Source organism: Agelaius phoeniceus, chromosome 21, assembly GCF_051311805.1.
Source record: "Agelaius phoeniceus isolate bAgePho1 chromosome 21, bAgePho1.hap1, whole genome shotgun sequence".
Lineage (NCBI taxonomy): Eukaryota > Metazoa > Chordata > Aves > Passeriformes > Icteridae > Agelaius > Agelaius phoeniceus.
In genome coordinates this window covers 769,149-781,818 of record NC_135285.1, presented here as the reverse complement: position 1 = coordinate 781,818, position 12,670 = coordinate 769,149, and the positions used below count along the sequence as shown (strand labels likewise).

Here is a 12,670-nt window from a genome sequence, read left to right as displayed (position 1 = left end):
GGGACAGGGCCAGGAGCCAGGGCACGGCTGGGGCTGGGCCAGGGCAGCTCAGGCTGGAGCTCAGGGCAAGGTTCTTCCCCCAGAGGGTGCTGGCACTGCCCAGGCTCCCCAGGGAATGGGCACGGCCCCGAGGCTGCCAGAGCTCCAGGAGCCTTTGGGCAGCGCTGCCAGGGATGCCCAGGCTGGGGTTGCTGGGGGCTCTGGGCAGGGACAGGGGCTGGGCTGGGGGATCCTGGTGGGTCCCTCCCAGCTCAGGGGATTCTGTGATATCTTTTTAAGCTGTGTATGCCTGTATGTTCTGTAACACACCAAGGCAATAAAAGGAAGCTTGTAAAATTGTGAAATAGGCTTCAAAATCCCCGTATGAAGACACCTACAAATAATTACTGCTTTGCAGTGTTTGTTTTCTTGTTTCTAAAGATTTAAGTGACTCTCACTTCACTTTTCAAATATTTCCCATACCCAGGCAGAATAGAAACCTTCTTTTTTTGTGGGGACGTTTTCTGAGAAGAGGTAAGATTTTTTTATATGGTCACTTCACCATGTTTTTGAGCATTAAGGGAAGCACCAGCTCTGGCAGAACTTGAGATACCAACCCAGAACTGATCCCATGGAAGTGAACAGACTCTCAGGAGGGAGACTTCCTGCTTTTCCCAGCATGGGTCAGGAGCACCTTGTTCACTCCAGCCCAGCAATGGCCCTGCTTGAACTGAAATCACTCAGAAGGAAACCAGTGGCCCCCAGTTCCCTGTCTGGCAGTGGCTGTGGCCTCAGCTGTTACTGAGAAAGCAGAATGGGAGTTCTGTTCACACTGTCTCCATCCACCTGGGGGTTGCTTTGCCCCTGGGGCAGTTGCAAGCAGGGCAGGTGTCAGACACTGTCCATCCATCCATCCATCTGTCCATCATCGATCCATCATCCATCCATCATCCATCCATCCATCATCCATCCTTTCATCTATCCATCCTTTCATCCATCCATCCATCCATCCATCCATCCATCCATCCATCCATCCATCATCAATCCATCCATCCATCCATCCATCCATCCATCCATCCATCCATCCATCCATCCTCCATCCATCCATCATCCATCCATCCATCAATCCATCCATCCATCCATCATCCATCCATCCTCCATCCATCCTCCATCCATCCATCCTCCATCCATCCTCCATCCATCCATTCATCCATCCATCCTTCATCCATCCATCCATCCATCCATCCATCCATCCATCCATCCATCCATCCATCCATCCACCTTCATGCCTCAGCTCAGTGTTATCAGGCTGACTGTGTGCACCCTTATCTTTCCTGGCTGCAATACAAACCAAGTCCTGCATGGCACCAGCCATGAACTCGGCATCACAAATCAAGAGCTCGACAGTGACCACACCTGCTGTGGAGAAAAGCCGGCAGTCCTTGGAGAAGCAGCTTGGCAGCTCTTTGCCTTTTCCTTTGGCCTTTTCCTCTGGCTGCTCCATGCTGGGTTTCCATACTGGGAATTGTTTGAACTAAGCAGGAGACACTCATGTCAGCAATTGCCTTCTTGTGTGCCATCACCCACCCCTGCACACTGACCACTGCCTCATCCTGCAGGACTGTGCAGTTATCTTCTCCCTCTGGACACACTTGATTTAGACCTAATGGAAAAAGCTACAAACTGGATCCTGACCCCAAAAATAGCAGACAAGGAATGAGAGAATAGCCATTTGAATGGAGAACAATGGGATTACATTTAATGTTAATTCCTGAATTATTCTCATATGATGTCAAAAAGTGAGGCTTGAGCGATTTCAGATCATGTCAAGGTCAGAAGAAGCCCTGAGGAAAAATTGTGACTTTTTTTACTGTTCAAAGGAATTGAAGTGCCTCAAAGTGTCTTCTGGTGAGAAACTTCTACTGTAGTAGAAGCCCCATCTTGGGGCTTGTTTGAGCTGCTCTGGATTTGGGTGTGACCCCAGCATGCTGCTGAGAGGGAAGCTTTGGTTCCCTGTCCCCCAGGAGTCCTCAGGTCCTGCTGGGATTCCCATACATTGATATTTGAAGGGGGTGTCCTGAGATCCAGTCCAAGCTCTGCCATCTGCCTAAGCCTGTGTTTGTTGATTACTGTGGTGGGGTCCTGTGGGACACAACCTGAAAGCCACTGCTTGTGAGTGGGGAAATTCTTCCCCTTTGACCAACTGCTGAGCAGAGCCAAATTCTTCAGAGTCCTGGACCATGAATCTGCCATTTCAGTGGGTTTGTGTTTTTTGACAGATCATGGATGAATTACAGCCCTTTTTGTTTTCTAGGAGACAAATGGGGCAAAGTGTGTTTAGGCTAAAACATATTTGTTCCATTTTTGGTATCTTCCCCTCATACACACGTAGTTGGGTTTTTTTTGGTTTTTTTTTTTTAGTTTGGAGGTAAAGACTTTAAAGAAAGTGAGGCCCTTTGGTTGCACAACATGTTGAGGTTAATTCTGACCCTCTGGATCATATCCACAGCTGCTTGCACTTGGCAGGTTTGCTCCCAAAGGTGAGCCTCCCACTGTCTGCTGAGAATCCAAACCTTTTGAATGGCCCTGAGTGACATACACCTCATGTTAAACGTGGGGAAGAGACTTCCAGAGTCACAGATCATCTGTGGAGAGCAGGAGGCTGTTCCTGGGAGCCATCTGGATGCACTGCTTGTTCTGTGTCGTGTCCTGCTCCCTGGGGCCTCACTTCCACTGCTCCACAACAAACCCAAGGTGCTGCTGTGCCTCCAGCCAGCACAGGGACTTCAATCACTTGTTGTTATTGCCTCTCTGTTTGTGTTTTTCTAAGCATTTGTGTTCCACCAGCACACTCAGAGTGAGTGCTCTCGAGGGGGAATTTCCTTCCTTGTAAACAATCCTGCAGTGTGATTCAGCAGGAAGGATGTGGTGGTTAAGGCACTGGACTGGGATTTGGGAGACAGGGGTTCTGTTGCCAAATCTACCACAGTCAAGATGTGATGATGAGTGGAAGGGCAAGCAAACAAAGAGGAGGAGCTGTGTAGCTGTGGCAAAAACACACTTTCACATAGCCTGTTCGTCCAGATTGGGGTAAGGTAGGTCTGGGGTTTGCATAGAGTCATAGAATTGGCTGAGTTGGAAAGGACCTCAGGATCACCAAGTCCAACTCTTCACCCTGTGCAGTTTTGTTTGGCTACTCAAGTGAAGCGCCAAACTCCTGTTTGTGCAGTTCAAATCTGGAACTCAGCTTATTCCAGGAACCTAGCTGTGTTTTTAACTCCATGTTGTTTTACCTTCCATGGGCTCTCAGATGCCACTTTCCAGGGCTTCTTGGTTGACTCAATTCAGTTTCCCATTGCATTCTCTGATCTTCTGGCACATGTCCTATGGCTCCTACACCATGTTGTACATGCATGTAGGTTCTCCACTCTCCTGCTAAATTCAAGGACAAGAGACCACACACAAGATATTATCTTTCTCACACAGAGTGAAGTTCCTACAGTTTGACAGTAAAATCCCTCTACATTTTCTTTCCAGAAACAGGAGCTTGGGCTGCATCTCTGAGTTTAGACCTCCAGCCTCAGCATCCTGATCTGGTGCCACCTTTGGGAGGATGAATCAGGACAGTTACTCAAGTGATCAGCCCACGGGTGAGTTTTCATTCAGCATTATTTGCTTTCCATTTATTTTCTTACTGCTGTTGGAGAAGAATGCTGAGTCACAAATAAAGCAAAACATGTGAATCAATGCCAAATTGCATGCCATAAAGATTATTGGATCTTTGAGGTTTCCTGTCCACATCTGAATATCAGCATTCTTAGAATTCTAGTCCAGGTTGAAAATTTTTCTAGCAATTTTTTCTGGAAGTTCTCACCAGTTTAGAACACAGGGGTTTTATTACTGTGTTAGACAATTCATTCTGCTATTTGCCATAACTTAGTTTTCTCATTAATTGCATTGGTAATTGGTTACCCTTTGCAGTAAGGGAAGATGTGCACACACCATTGTCAGGTATGTCCCATCAAGTCTGAGGGTCAGGGTCCCTGCTGGAGAGCTTGGATAGACAGGAATTTGTTACTTCTGGCTCAGACCTGCCATAATTTGCTCTCTTCTTCCATCCCCAACTTTGGCTGTGGGAGCTCAGCCTCACGGAGTGCTGCTGGCAGTTTGTGCTGGGAGAGGCGGATGCCAGGGACTGTGCCTGCAGCCTCCCAGGCTCTGCTCAGCCTGGGCTTTTTTGGAAGTGTCAAGGGGCATTCTTAGCTCTGACGTGAGGGCTATTTTTTGACAGTTCCCATTGTTCCCCAACCTTTGTTCATGGGTGAAGTCTTTTTGTCTGAGGCCTTTGTCAGAAATAGAGGCTGTTAGGAGAGCTGTCTGCTCACAGGTTGGGGGAGTTTTCTTTTGTTGTTGAGTCCTGAGAATTTCTTTCTTGCTTTTACAGACTCGCTTGGGCAAACTTGCCCAGACAAATGAGGGGATTGCTGGGATCTCCCCTTGCTGGGCCTGCAGGAGAGGGGTCCTCAGAGCCACCACCCATGTCCCCTGCTCTGGCTGTCCCAGGCCACATGGCTGGGGCAGAGCAATTTGGGGTTCTGATCATCTGCCTACACTAACACCCTTGCCATTGTCATGGGTTTGAATCTGGGGCTCAAAAATGGAAAATTTAGGAAAATTCCTGTGGTAGCATGAAATATCTATTCTCTAATACTCAGCACGTATTTTATTACTGTGAACAGGTGATGATGACACATCAGGATGTCATGGAGATTCATGAATCATCCACAGAAGAACCTAGAGGCTGGGTTTGGGGAAAAAGACATTCAAGTCTCTATAACACATCCTGGGTGCTTGTGAGAAGTGTCTGGTCAGAATATTCACAGATTGCTCATTGCAGCCTTCTTTTTTGTAGGTGTAATAAATGTTGTGGTTTGAGTTTAGATCCACTCTCTAAAACAGGCACAGGAATGAATCTGTCTGGAGGGACTAATTTTCCATGTATCACTCATGTACATTTTACACCTCCTGCTGAAGTGCTTAGTCCTGATTGCTCTTGGAGTCAAGTCCTGAGTTAGACAGGTGTGATCACTGGTGATTTACATCCTGACTGAGGATAGGGATCTTCCAATCTGGACCTCCATTTGTTCAGCTTCCAGCACCACCTATTGAGTTTTACATTGTTGGTTCATGTCATTCTCCGAGCTGCCACTGGAGCTATACTTAGAGAGGAAGGATATTATAATCTTGTGAAAGATTAAAATACTGTTACTGTAATCCAGCTGGAAGGGGAGACCTTTTCTCAGGGCGAGAGACAGCCAAGGTTTTTCCCATTCTGTCGTCCCCTTATATGCAGGAAGGAAGTACTGGCAAAGGCCCCCTGAGCTTCCTGAGGGCTGGGGAGCGTTTCCAGACACAGCCCTTAGCACCATCCATCAGCAACCGCCAAACAATTGCTAACGAGGGGAAAACACCGCGGGATAAACACCGGGAACAGGGCCTGGGGACAGGGGCTGGGGAGAGAGACTGGGGAGAAAGACTGGGGGCACAGCCTGGGGAGAGAGCCTGGGAGCAGGGCCTGGGGAGAGAGAGTGGGGACAGGGCCTGGGGACACAGCCTGGGGACAGGGCCTGGGGACAGGACCTGGGGAGAGAGAGTGGGGACAGGGCCTGGGGGCCCAGCCTGGGGACAGGGCCTGGGGACAGGGCCTGGGGAGAGAGAGTGGGGACAGGGCCTGGGGACACAGCCTGGGAGCAGGGCCTGGGGACAGGGCCTGGGGAGAGAGAGTGGGGACAGGGCCTGGGGACAGGGCCTGGGGAGAGAGAGTGGGGACACGGCCTGGGGAGAGAGAGTGGGGACAGGGCCTGGGGACAGGGCCTGGGGAGAGAGAGTGGGGACAGGGCCTGGGGACACAGCCTGGGAGAGAGAGTGGGGACAGGGCCTGGGGAGAGAGAGTGGGGACACAGCCTGGGGACACAGCCTGGGAGCAGGGCCTGGGGACAGGGCCTGGGGAGAGAAAGTGGGGACACAGCCTGGGGACACAGCCTGGGGACACAGCCCTGCAGCCCAGCACCAGCCAGCTCCTCTGGGGCTGGGCCTGGCAGCAGGCACTGCACATTGGCTGCCCTTCCCTTTATCATTAAGCATCTTAATAATCAAAGTTCCCCTTCAAAGAAGCATGTCAACAAATGAGAAAGGGAGGAAGGGAGGCAAAGGGCTGATGTTTGCTGAGGAGCTGCTGTGCTGGCAGGTGGTGGGGCCTGGGGCCAAGGAGGTGCTGGGGATGCTCTGGGGTGCAGAGCAGCCCAGGTGATGTGTGGGTCACTGTGGGTGCTGGGATGAGGCAGAGCTTTCTGTGAGCTCTTCAGGGCAGTGCTGAGGCAAAGCCATCTGTGATGCCTTAAGGAAGGAGGAACCAAGTCAGGTGCGGGCCTCACCTTTGACTGGATCACCTTTGAGTAGGGTTCTCTCCAAGAAGAGGCTCAGAACTGAATTGGGATCTTTTTCCCTGTATCACTGCTTTTGTTTAAATGCTGCATTACAATATTTAGGTCATATTTTCAGATCTATCTGCTCTGTAACCCGTTTTTAACCATTCCTTAAACCAACTCTTTGGATTTATACTTTTCAGTATGGCTTTAGTATCCTCACAAACCTTGAGCTAGGAATTTCTCCCTACAAGTACCTGAAGGGAGTTTGTAGTGAGGTGGTGGTTTGGTCTCTTTTGCCCTGTGCCAGGGGACAGGACAAAAGGAAATGACCTTAGTTGCAACAGGGGAGGTTCAGATTAGATATTAGAAATTTTTTTTTCACTGAAGGAGTGGTCAGGCTCTGTGCTGACTACCTGCAGGAGCACCTCCTCTGCCAGCCAAATGTGCCTTTCTGGGGTTCTTTCATTCCTTCTCCTCTGTTTCACTTTATTGTCCTTTGTCTGGGCTTGCAGCAGGCATGGTGTGGGCAGTAATCTCCTTAAATGCCTCTACAACACTCTGCAGGACAGAAATAATTTTTTATTTAAGGTCTATAAAGAATACAGGATTATGGAACCCTTATTTTAAAGCTGAAGATATTTCTGCAGTGCAAACAGTTATTTTTAAATCCATCAGAAATGCACATAAGCAACAGCAAGTGAAAAAGTAAAGAAGGTAAGAAGTTCCTGGGAATGGGATGGATAATAAACAGCAGCCCTGGCTGCATGGTTATGAAAACATTAACCCAAAAAATTTACCCATCTGGCCTAGAGCTGGAGAACAGCATGTTTCCCCATGCTCAGTGCTGGGTGTAGATGCTGGAAGTTGAAGCTGTCAACTTTAAAATAAAAAAAGCCAGACTCAGCAGCCTGGTTTCAGGTCCTGCTGCAGCCCCCCAGTCCCCAGCTGGTGGCATTGGGTACTCTCATTTCCCTGTTTGGGAGAGCATTAATCTTCCCCTTTGTGAAGCTGTGTGACTGTACACAGCAAAGTGCTCATGTTAACTGCATGCAGCATTTTGAAATGTCCTTCTAGAAAATAACTGATTTTGTGTTTGGTTGTCCTGGGCATCCTGTTTGGAAGGAGGCACCACTCAAGTGGTCCTGGGTGTGATTCTGCTCAGGTCCTTCATGCCTTGATCTCGTTGTTATTTCATTAACCTAATGATGCCCTGTGACAGCAACGGGTTAAAGAAGAGACAGGACTGGTTTGTTGGCAGTGTCCCATGAAGTCCAAGGATGCCAGCTGGAGATGAACCCATAAGCAGTGAGGGGAACGTGGCACCCTGAAACAGGCACTGAGGGGGTTGTGTCAGGACACTGGGCTGGAAGGACTGGGAATTCTCAAAGAAGGGAGAGCAGGCAGGGACTGTCAGCCTGTCCTGACATGTGGCTCTTGTGGTTCATGGCTCAAGGGAAGTCTTGGGATTACCAGAGTCTTGGAAAAGACAAAGAAATAGGCTTGTGATAGTAAGTGCTGTTTGCCCAGAGATACAAAAACAGTGTGCCTGGGAAGAATGATGTTTAGATTGGATATGTGGTCATACAGCAGAAACTGATAGATAATGAAGGAGTTTTCCAGGAATTGCCTGCTGGTCTCTACATTCCTCTTTGCAAAAAGGCATGGAGTATAACAGCTGCTTCCACCCACTCTGGTTCTTTCACATAAATCTAGTGAAGAAAAGGGTCAAGTTAAATCCAACTGTCCCAAATACCTTCCCAAACCCTAGCAAGGTTCAGGTAACAAGCCTTGGTGGAAGAACATCCTGTGAAATCCAACAAGCACTAGTTATGAGAGAGACAGGAGGTGACACTGTCCTGCAGCCCAGGACCACTCGGTGCCTGGTACCATGCAGTGCCCTGGGAGGCTGCAGGGCAGCCCTGGCTCCTGGGCAGATGTGCTGTGTGCTCTGGGGCAGCAGGGGCTGCCTGCAGCACATAACCACAGCTCTGCAGCCCAGGTGCAGGAGCACAGCCCTGCCCGGGTGTGTGAGCAGGGAGGGACTCGTTTGTGCTGCAGTGGGAACGGGGAGCAGTGGACATGTCCTGCTCAGAGCCTGCACCAGGGTTTGCTGTGTGTGATTGTGCCTTCTTTTAAATTAAACTATTTTGCAAGCACTTCCTTCCTGCATTTCTCAGAAGGAGGGAGGGGGGTGTGCAAAGAATGTTGAACTGCCTTTGACGGAGGAGGAAAACTGAAGAAAACAAGAGATGCAATCCTAACTACTGACCTTTTACTTGAGCTTGGTGATGTTTTTCAGCAGCAGAGCCTCTGGGGAGTAACAGCATCCTCCTTGCTATTGTGCTGCCTGCCCAAAAAGGGGGCTAAAGTTCAGCTTTTATGATGTTCTCACTCTGGGCTTGTGGGAAAAAGGCCACATTCCCTTTCTTAGGTCATACGAGTGCAAGAGATGACAGAGTCCTACAGTCTAACCCCAGGGCAGGAGGCCAGTGCAGAATGGGACTGGGATAGACAGCTTGGTAAATACACTGCCAGCTTTTTCTCCTTATGGAGAGTCACAGCAGGTGGGAGGGCAATTTACATTGTTAAATTAAAAGGCACTGATTTATTTTATGTTGGTGTGTTATTGTTTCATAAGAGCACATGGGTCGCCATAACTTGTGATGGACTCTTGCACTTTATTGTTAAATCCTTCTTTTCCACTTTGGTCAACAGTTACTGGAAATGAACATTATCTACCAGGACAGAAACAAGAGGCAAATAAGCATAAAACAAAATCCCAACCTCCTCCCCAGCAAACTGGAGGTTTTCAGGGAACCCTCCATAGTTTTGAGGACTGGGATTATTGCAGTGGATGTTCTCAGATGGTGCTCCTTGGCCCTCAAACTGTTCCCTGTACCTGGGGCCTAGAGAGACACTGGTCCCTTTGCTCACAGGCCCTGATCAGGCTCTGTGTCTTTGAGCTTCCACCTGGTCTGACTGTCCCCCTTCCCTCAGCCACATCTGGTGTTTCTCTCCATTGAGGCTTCCTTCAGCCTTGTTGAGGTGTTCAACAGACACTGAGCTGTTCTTTCTACATGGCATGATCCTAGCTGTGCTCTGCTTTCTGAAATGCAGGGTCTGGGAGCAGAGGAGGTAGTTCTGCCTGGAAAGGCTGCCTATCATAAGGATAAATTCTGTTCTAAAATTACAAATACAGTTTTAAAGTTTCTATCAGGCATACTGTTTAAAAAAAAAATCTGGATGATGCTGACATGAACCTGTGCACTGATATCCTTTGGCAGTGCTGGTGACTGCTCCAGGGGCTCAGGGTGCTGACCAGCTCACAGCCCCCCTGTGAGCAGCAAGCTGAGAAATCCTGTCCTGGGGCTGGTGTGTGAGTTTGCCTTCAGTTGGAGTCTTGTCTTCTGCATGGCAGAGCACATAAAACCTTCAGGTCACTGAAGGATAGGTGTGACTACCTGGTGTGCAGTCAGTACTGTGAGTTCTGGATGATAAGGAAAGGTGTGTGTTCTGGCAGAATGGAGCAAGTGGAAGTGCTGACTGATCAAACAGCTGAATCACAGCTGCAAGAGAAAGGTCTTGCTCCTGCCCTTGCACCCAGTCCTGGCACAGGTCATCTCTTTGCTCCTGTGCTGGTACCTTGGAGCCTTCCCTGACTTGGGTCAATTCCCTGTCCTGGCAAGAGCAGATCTGTGTTTTGGCCAAGTTCATTTTCTGTGGAGGTGAAGCAGAGGGACAGCACCAATGTCTGCTCTGTGACAGGGACAGGAGCCAGGGCACGGCTGGGGCTGGGCCAGGGCAGCTCAGGCTGGAGCTCAGGGCAAGGTTCTTCCCCCAGAGGGTGCTGGCACTGCCCAGGCTCCCCAGGGAATGGGCACGGCCCCGAGGCTGCCAGAGCTCCAGGAGCCTTTGGGCAGCGCTGCCAGGGATGCCCAGGCTGGGGTTGCTGGGGGCTCTGGGCAGGGACAGGGGCTGGGCTGGGGGATCCTGGTGGGTCCCTCCCAGCTCAGGGGATTCTGTGATTCTAATGAGAATGAGTCACTTTGCTTTTGGACAGCTCATGTCCTAAGTAGAATGTCTTGGCACCAGGCAGGTGGTGTGATACAGGCAGGTATTTATTCAGAGTGCTTGAGGAAACGTGCAGATGCCAAGCCCACCTTTGGGTGGCTGTTTTAGGGGCACAAACGTGTTGGTGTTCCCTCCTTACCAGGGTACCCCACCCTGTGGCACGGTGGCTGTCAGTCTATGGCCAGAGGAGGCAGCTCACCCACCTTGTTCTTTTTATCTTTGACACTGAGCCTTGCCTTTGGAGTGGCTTCCAGTGACTGTCCCTCACATGTGGCAAACACAAATACTCAGTGACCTGAGCATGCAGGCAGATGTGTAGGTTCTGAAGGAGAAAAATGAGGTGCTTGGAGCCTGTCAACTCTCTGGCATTTCTGGTTATCACAGTGAGGGGGGAGGGAAATTAATGCTGTGAAAACAAGCCTGAAGATGAGGGAGGTTTGCCACAGACAAGGGATTTGGACCTGTGACAGAAAGCCCAGAGCAGTGGCATTCAGGTAACACCTGAAGTGTGTCTGATGAAGGCAAGATCACAGCTCCTGATGATTATTTAATATTTCTCTGTCTTTCTGGCCCACAAGTTTTGATTTTCATGTCTGCCAGGACTTGCCCATGGCACCTTGTGGTGCTGTGTGGTGCAGGTGCTGGCCATGCACTCCTGCCCCACTGCTCCCCTCGTTCCTCTGCCAGCACTGAGTGGCTCTGGTGGCTGTGGAAGATCCACCATCCCTGCTGCCCCCTGGGAGGTGCCCATTTCACAGAGCTGTAGGCTTTGGCTCTACACATTGCTCCTTTAACCTTACTTAATTTTGGCTAATCTGAGAACGGATCTCTTTTCATTTTCTGCTGGATGCACTTTGCACTGAGCTATACAGACACTGGGAGGGAGAAGAATTTGTCTAAATTGTTTGTTTTTCCTTGGGAAAAAAGAAATGGAGATTTATGACCAGTTTTCCCTCCCCAGGGCTCTCCCTCAGCAAAGCCCTGCTTCAGTGGCAGAGGTTTGCAGCGATTCAGCACGACAAAAGTTCACACAGTTCAGAGCTCCAACAATTACAGAGGAGCTTTTCTTGGGATTTTTAAAATGTCCTAGACACAATTAAAAGAATTTCTCAGCAAGGAGAGTGCAAGCTGGGGACTCTCCAGCAGATGTAATCACTCAAGGAAAACTTTGTTTGGCTTGGCTGGGCCCTGCCTTCGTTCCACGCTCTTTCATCCAACCACTAGGCTTTGTCTCAGCCTTTGCAGTGTCTCTCTGTCTGTCTTTCCCTCTTTCCATCTGCCCCACATTCCGCTGCAGGCTGAATGGGACAGCCTTAACCTGGCTACTTCCAAGACAAACAGCAAGTCAGATGGAAAAAGGGGGGCCCTTGGCTGTCAGGAGGCTCCGTGGTCACTCACTTCCTAGAATTAAAGGCTGGGAGTTGATCTGTAAGCCAGCCAAGCCAGAGACAATGACTGGGTTCCCATTTTGTTCCTTTGATACTGTCTTAAATATGTGCAAAGACTGAGAAAACAAAATTTACATAAAGCAGAAATCCACTTTCTCATGCAATCTGCCCTGCCCCGTGTCCTCCAGTGTGGACGGCACAGGTGGCAAAGCTCAGCTGTTGTGTCTTACAGGGTTTTGGGAACCAGGCCTGTTCTTAGAAAGCCAAGCTGTAACAATTCCTGGCTATGATGGGATAGTTTTGGTGGCCACATGGATGGGATGGGTACAGCTGGAATTGGTGTTGGACTGCCTGGTCCTTGTGAGTCACTTCCAGCTCAGGAGGTTCGGGGATTCTGTAAATCAGCAGGAGAGATGCATTAAAGCCACTGTGGCCCCAGGTCAGTTCCAGTGTGTCCAGCCAGGCCCTGGTTTCGTGCCATGGCTTTGTCCAGCCTCTGGACAGGGGTATTGCATGTCCCACGTGTGACAGGGGTGTGAAGGTGCCTTCCCCTGCTCCAGAACCACCCCTGGACAATGCTGCTGTGCTTTTTGGATGTGAGATTTTCAGCTTTAAACCCCAGAGTGCTGCTGGGCTGTAACCAGCTCATGGTGATTATTGACTGTGGGATTTGCAGGTTCTCTCACTGATGAAGCTGGGATAAGAAGGGGGCAGATTCCCTCTCGGGCACTGAGGGACATTTAAAATGCTGCAAAGTGCCTCAGGTTGGGTGGGAGGCCTGAAGAAGTGCCTGTGAACTGGTGC

The 12,670-nt window shown here is 49.8% G+C and overlaps 1 protein-coding gene across 8 annotated transcripts in view; it reads left to right on the top strand.

Moving 5' to 3' along the window:
• Positions 1-12,670, top strand: part of EXD3 (exonuclease 3'-5' domain containing 3) — a 253,033-nt gene that overhangs the window by 51,966 nt on the left and 188,397 nt on the right. For all 8 annotated transcript variants that reach the window (XM_077189000.1, XM_077189002.1, XM_077188996.1 and 5 more), the window contains one exon: positions 3,517-3,629. In XM_077189000.1, coding sequence (XP_077045115.1) covers positions 3,593-3,629 — 37 coding nt within the window. In that variant the 5' untranslated portion in view covers positions 3,517-3,592. The remainder of the gene's footprint in view (positions 1-3,516; positions 3,630-12,670) is intronic.